The sequence below is a fragment of the Phaethon lepturus genome, unplaced genomic scaffold (genome assembly GCF_000687285.1).
Source record: "Phaethon lepturus isolate BGI_N335 unplaced genomic scaffold, ASM68728v1 scaffold140, whole genome shotgun sequence".
Taxonomy (NCBI): Eukaryota; Metazoa; Chordata; class Aves; order Phaethontiformes; family Phaethontidae; genus Phaethon; species Phaethon lepturus.
In genome coordinates this window covers 98,178-104,432 of record NW_010509619.1, presented here as the reverse complement: position 1 = coordinate 104,432, position 6,255 = coordinate 98,178, and the positions used below count along the sequence as shown (strand labels likewise).

General features: G+C 41.6%; 1 protein-coding gene across 1 annotated transcript; it reads right to left on the bottom strand.

The window, feature by feature from the left end:
• Positions 1-4,659: 4,659 nt before the first annotated feature.
• On the bottom strand, positions 4,660-6,042 carry MC4R (melanocortin 4 receptor). Its single transcript, XM_010287284.1, has one exon. It carries the CDS (start codon positions 5,653-5,655, stop codon positions 4,660-4,662), a length of 996 nt encoding a protein of 331 aa, XP_010285586.1. The 5' UTR covers positions 5,656-6,042.
• Between the last annotated feature and the right edge of the window lie 213 nt (positions 6,043-6,255).

Sequence of the window (6,255 nt, the reverse complement as noted above, 5' to 3'; positions counted from 1 at the left end):
GAGGAGCTGCTATGGACTGACCGCAGCCCCCGCGTTCCCCATCCCCTGAGCCGCTTGGGGGGAGGACATAGAAAAGTCCAGGATGAAAATGAAGTTGAAGCTGGGGAGAAGCGATGTGGGGGAAAGTTGTTATTTTAGTGTTTGTCTTTTTGTTTCCCACTAGTTGAATCGATAAGTAAATATTTATTTTAATTGGCCATAAATTAAGTTCCTTATCCCCAAATCACATCAGTTTCACCTGTGATGGTAGTTGGTAAGTGATACCCCTGTCTTTGTTGAGACCTGCATGCTTTCTCATTCCTGTTTTTTCCCCTCATCCCACAGAGGTGGGGAGCAAGCAAGCAGCTGGATGGGGGGTTTGTTGTTGGCCAGAGGCAAAACCCACCACACAGGCAGGAGATGACTCGGAGGGCTCAGACTGATGGCGGTCCAGAAATTTCTTTATGAAGAGAGTGGTCAAGCACTGGAACAGGCTGCCCAGGGAGGTGGTGGAGTCACCATCACTGGAAGTATTCAAAAAATGTGTGGATGTGGCACTTCAGGACATGGTTTAGTAGGCATGGTGGTGTTGGGTTAATGGTTGGACTTGATGATCTTGAAGGTCCTTTCCAACCTTAGTGATTCTGTGATTCTGTGAAATAGACAAATACGGAAATACACCAAGTGTGAAGGGGAACAACTGAAACAAATGAACAAAGTTTTCAAGGGAACAAATGGGTAAAAGCAGAATTGATGAATACATTTACATTACAAACTCGAATGGGGTGATTTTTAATCCACAAATCTGAAAATTTCTTCTATGAACAGAATGGGCAAAAATATGAGAAATGGCTAGGACAACAGAACCATTTGAAACAAAAAAAGGCAAGCAGGATCAATGTATGACCTGGCTTACATGACAGTATCTGTAGTAGCAGTAGACAGTTCCTATGACGTGTGAAGTCTCCTTTTTTTAATATGTGAGAGAAGTATTTCATCCAAAGAGAAAACCCTAGGATACTTGAGATATGATTGAAGGGATCAGAATATTAGTTTAAAATATGAAGTAATTTCTGGAGCAGCAATGAAGTTTTCATCCCTAAAGGTACATTTTTTGAAAGCTCCTTCCAGTGGGATTGAGACTGCAATTTTTATTCAAGCCTATAAGTATATTATAAATAACATCAGGGCCAAAGTTCTTCTTCACCAGAATTCAGCTTCAGAATGAAGGAGCCCCCAGTGACCATGTTGTGTAATAGGATCAGTTTAACAGTAACAAAGTCATCCTAGAATTACATCAATAACGTGTACTCTGCACATCTATTAGAGGCATAACTGAAGGCACCGTTGCTGCTGCACATTCAATAACATGTGAGTCCGTCAGTTCATTTCTCCTTGCTTCCAGATGGCAGCATCTTTCAGTTGTAAAGGGGATCTTCGATCATTCAAAATCCACTCCACTGAGACCAACTACAGCCTCTTAACTGTTTTTTGGAGTCCTTTGTTTTGTTCAAAAACTACTTCAAAGCTAAAGAAATGCCCCTCCTGAAGAAAGACATTTGCTTCAAAAGTTTTGTGTGTTATATTGCAGCCAGTTATTGGGAAAGGGTGGAGAACATTACCATCAATTCCCAGTTTAAGCAAAGACTGACTTCTAGGAGGCTGAGCAAATCCATTAGCCTGTTTTCGCCAGCAGAAGTGAAAATGTAAATCCTTACAACTGTAAAGTGGAGGCAAAACCATTTCCTTGCCACAGAGGAACGTGCCATGGTTACATAACATGACTAAAATGCTAAATGCTAAAGTGATTAGGGTCCCAGATATTTAAAGAAAGAAATCTCATTTTCTTAGAAGATTTTCAAATAGAAGAACAAAGCTCCAGCAAATCGAGTGTGGAAAATAATCCTTCACCATCCCCACTCTCCAGCAAGCTAGATGAACTTACTTATTTTTTCACAACACTAATTTCTATGTATCTCGGCTGGAAAAATGCCAGAGCTATAGGGAAACAGAAACTGATTCAGCTATTTGGAAGGAACAGAGTATCTGGGAATAGGATAATTATCTATGTAGGAGGTTTGCCAGCAATTTCAATAAATTACACTCTAAAAGATAATACCATGAAATGAAAAAGTCCTATTTAATTAAGAACTCCATTTAAAAAGGTATGTATATACACTTAGCTTTATAAAATAAACACAGAGAGCTGCTAAACAGGCTCAGACTTGCTAAAACTCTGGAATAAGATAGTTTTAAAAATTAGATTTCTAAATTAAAAAAAGAGCTTAATGGGGTCACAACTGTATTGACTAGTCTTAGTCCAAATAAGTGCAAAAGATACACACTGATTTTGGAAACTACAGGAAAACCATCAATACAAATTAATTGTTATTTCTGTTTCACTTGGGTTACAAAAAAAAAAAAAGTAAGACTGTTAGTTTTAAGAATCAACTGGGAGTTCGGGAAGTAATTTACAGAAGCACAGCCTCTTCAGAATTCAGATGTGTTTAAATTAGGTGTCTGGTCCTCGTACAGCCTTAATGGGAGAAAGAGGGACTTTCAACATAATGTTCAGAACACCTAAGGTAGTATCTTGCTCTTGTGCCACTTTCCATCAGACCCTCTCTGCATCCATGGACTACAAAGGGAATATCTGGATCCCACTATCATAATTTACAGGCCCAAAATAGCTAAAGAAAGCGAGGCAAAACAAAGATCAAGTGAGATTTGTGCCTTGTTCAAACTGGCACTAGCAATTTTTTGCATTATTGCCAGAGCATTTTTGCATAGCTAGCATCATTTCTTGTGGGAGAGAGGAAGGCCTTTAATAGAGTCCATTGGATTTTTTGGTAGACTATTAATTTAAATACATTCTTTTTTTTTCTCCCCTTGAGCTTTACTCCTCCTTCTTTGACATTTTTTATTCTCTACCTACTGGAACCAGGTAGGGATGTATTATTGAAATGTTTATAGTTTCCTCCAAAAGAAAATAAGTAGAGTTAATGTAGTAGATATATTTCAATATTTTCCACACTGCAACTATTGTTATGTGGCAATATAATTTACTAAAGCTGAGAGAAGGTAACAGGGGTGTTTCAAGCAGTGTAGTGGATGGAGTGGCCCAAGTGCAAGAGTAGGGTGTAGCAGAACTGATTTCTCTGCTGCTGGCCTACCAAGGGACTTTGATGCATAAAGTCAAATGACTTATTCTCCCTGTAAGTATACTGAAGTTAAAGATACTGGGACCCACCTTAAATTCTTCATGTTCTTTGACAGAGGACCAAATGTTGTCACAGTTTTACAATATCCTGAAAAGTTACCCACAGCTGAAAGATCAGCTGATACTGTTGAGGTGTTAAGGGACATCTTCATGGAATCCTGTGTACTCACATTTATATTTCAATCACCTCCAAAACTGCTAAAATCAGGGACCTGAGGTCCCTGTTACAGTCTGTGGAGAGAGAGTGGCATTTTAGCTTGAAACTGAGAACACATCAGTTAGGTGCCTGAAAAGGTGAACTGACTTCAAGCAGCAGTAACACACAGGGCTGCCAGATACAGAGCATGGGTGTACAGGGCTCGTCGGCCAGCGTTCCTTCCAAAGCTCATGTGCTCCACAGCATGGTCTGAGGTGCTGAGACCGAACTAACACGTGCTTTGACTCCTCTGTAAGGATCCTGGCAGTGGATCCCACCTGCTAACACCACACTTGAGAATAGAGGGAAGCTCGTTTCTAACAAAGATGTATTTTCTTTTGACGCACAGAGTCCTTGTTCCCCACAGCACCTCAGAGCAAGGAAGGACTGAATGTTCAAACTGAAGCTCCCTCTTTGTCTTCATTAGATAAATCTCTCAGTGAATCTTTACTTGGTGCTGGCACTGTCAATGTTGATACTGTACTTGCTTCATGGCTGAAGAGAAGGTGCTAGTCTACCTGGATACCAGTCTAGCAAATACATCCAGGGCTAACTGATGCCCCAGGGAGCAATTTCAACTTTGTAAAAAGGTACTCTCAGACATACAGCAATCATCAACTTGGAAAAATTAAAAAAAAAAAACCAACCACAAACCCAAACGTGATTGTCTGCGTAGCAGAAAAATCTTGTTGCTGTAGGCAATAACTGTAACAAAGAACAGAATTGCTGCTTGTGTAGTAGGAGGAAGAGAGTTCAGAATGAATGAATACAACTCATTGGTTACAGCAACCTTTATGAAAAATCTGCTTTCTAATTCCAGAGAACCTCTAATCTACTAATAGAGAAGCATGTGCTTTATTTTAAGCTGTATATAAGGTAATGGATAGTTATAATTACTTAATCACAATAAGCAACAGTATCAGCCACTATGTACTGTAAGTCAGGCAAGTTATTTATTTTGCCAGCAGTTGGAACATACAGGTGCTCATGTTTGTTAGCATTTCACATTCATCATTACATTTATTTGCTTACTTACAAACTGGTATGAAGTGCTACTTCTCTCCAGCCAAATAAATTACAAACTGTAGATATCACAAACATTATACAGGAATATGAATTACATTTGAACGGGATAAAAGGATCAAAGGAGACAGAAAGAGGTGCTCACTCGTAAAGGTTTAAACAAAATTCTGCTGAGAAAGAGGATCTGAAGGCTTGGAAGTCTGTGCTGCATGGTGTGTACACAGTAACGTATCCACTCCGTTTAATATTTGCCAGGCAAATCACAAAGCCCTCGCAGGCTACAGCAGCATATAATCTCCTTGAATGTTTTCCTGAGCTCCTGACTCCGGAATGCATAGATAAGTGGATCGATGATGGAATTGCACATGATGAGGATGAGGTAGAAGTTAAAGTGGGACATGAAACACACACAGTAAGGGTTGTAGGGGCAGGAGATGTAGAAAATCAGGTGCAGGAAAAATGGAGCCCAGCACACAACAAAAACTCCAATCAGGATGGTGAGAGTGATGGCCCCTTTCATGTTGGCCCCTTGGCGAATAGGGCCACTCCCTGGAAGAACAGCAATCTTTTTGATATGCATCCGAGCCATCATGAACATGTGGACATAGAGGGATGCCATGAGAATAAGCATAGTGAAGAACATGCTAATAAGGCAGATGATGACAACACTGCTGTCAGAGTAAATGATGAACAAAATGCCTGAGACTGTGCAGGCAGCCCAGATGCATGTGATGATGACCCCTACGCGCTTCGCCGTCATGATATTATGGTACTGGAGGGCATAAAAGATAGTAAAGTACCTGTCCACTGCTATTGAGAGGAGACTGCAAATTGATGCAAGCAAGGAACTGCAAATCACTGAGTCAATGACATTGTCAATGTTTATGGTAAAGCTCTGTGCGTCTGTGTCTGTATTGTTTAGCAGCGTGATGACAATAGTTTCTGATCCATTAGATACGCTCACTAGCATGTCAGCCACTGCCAAGCTACAGATGAAGAAGTACATGGGAGAATGGAGGTTCTTGTTCTTGGCTATTGCCACAATGACCAAGACATTCTCCAGCAAGCTGATGATGCCCAGAGTCACAAACACTTCAGGGGATACAAAGAGTTGCTCGTAGCAGCCTCCCGAGGAGTGGCCCTTCGCGTTGGGCTCGCTGGCACCTCCGTGCAGTCCATAGCTGTGGTTCCAGAAATGGAGAGGCTGGAGGGTCCCACGGTGCTGGGTGAAATTCATCTTATGGAGAGCCCCTTTCAGCTTCCTGCTTTTAAAACTCCTGTTGCTTTTGCATTCCTTTGAAAACCTTCTCTGGCTTTTCAGCTTGGAAAAAAAAGAAAAATAAGCCAGCACCGAGGCAGGCAACAGTTCAGAACACGTTGACTGCTGTTACAAAATACGGTTTCAAACTCAGCAATGCTGGTTTACTCTCTCATAGATGCAGTTTCTGATCATCAACACGTTTACCTCGGTGATCTATGTCACAGGGTCCCAACAGTCTGTAAGTTTGCATCAAATTCTCCCCTATGGTCAGCTCCGGTTCAGTTCACTGGTATGCTGCAAGGCTTTTTTGTTCCCGTCCATCAAGAGAGGCAAACATGAAATGCCCAAGTGACTGCTGCAGAGCAGAAACTAATTTCAAACTGCAAGTACCGGTCTCGCTGTCAGGCAGTGCATGCCGGCTGCCTGTTTTATGGTGTGTGGAGGAGAAAAATATTCGGGGCACTCTCCGCCTCTGCTTTGCCTTCCAGCCAATGGGGCTCGGGAGCCGCAGAAAGTCGAGGGGCTGCTGATTCTGAGTCTCTCTGAAACATCGCACGGCACAGTAGATTCAGATGC

Coding starts and splice junctions, on each gene's coding strand:
- MC4R (XM_010287284.1), bottom strand. CDS start 5,655: ATGAATTTCACCCAGCACCGTGGGACCCTCCAGCCTCTCCATTTCTGG.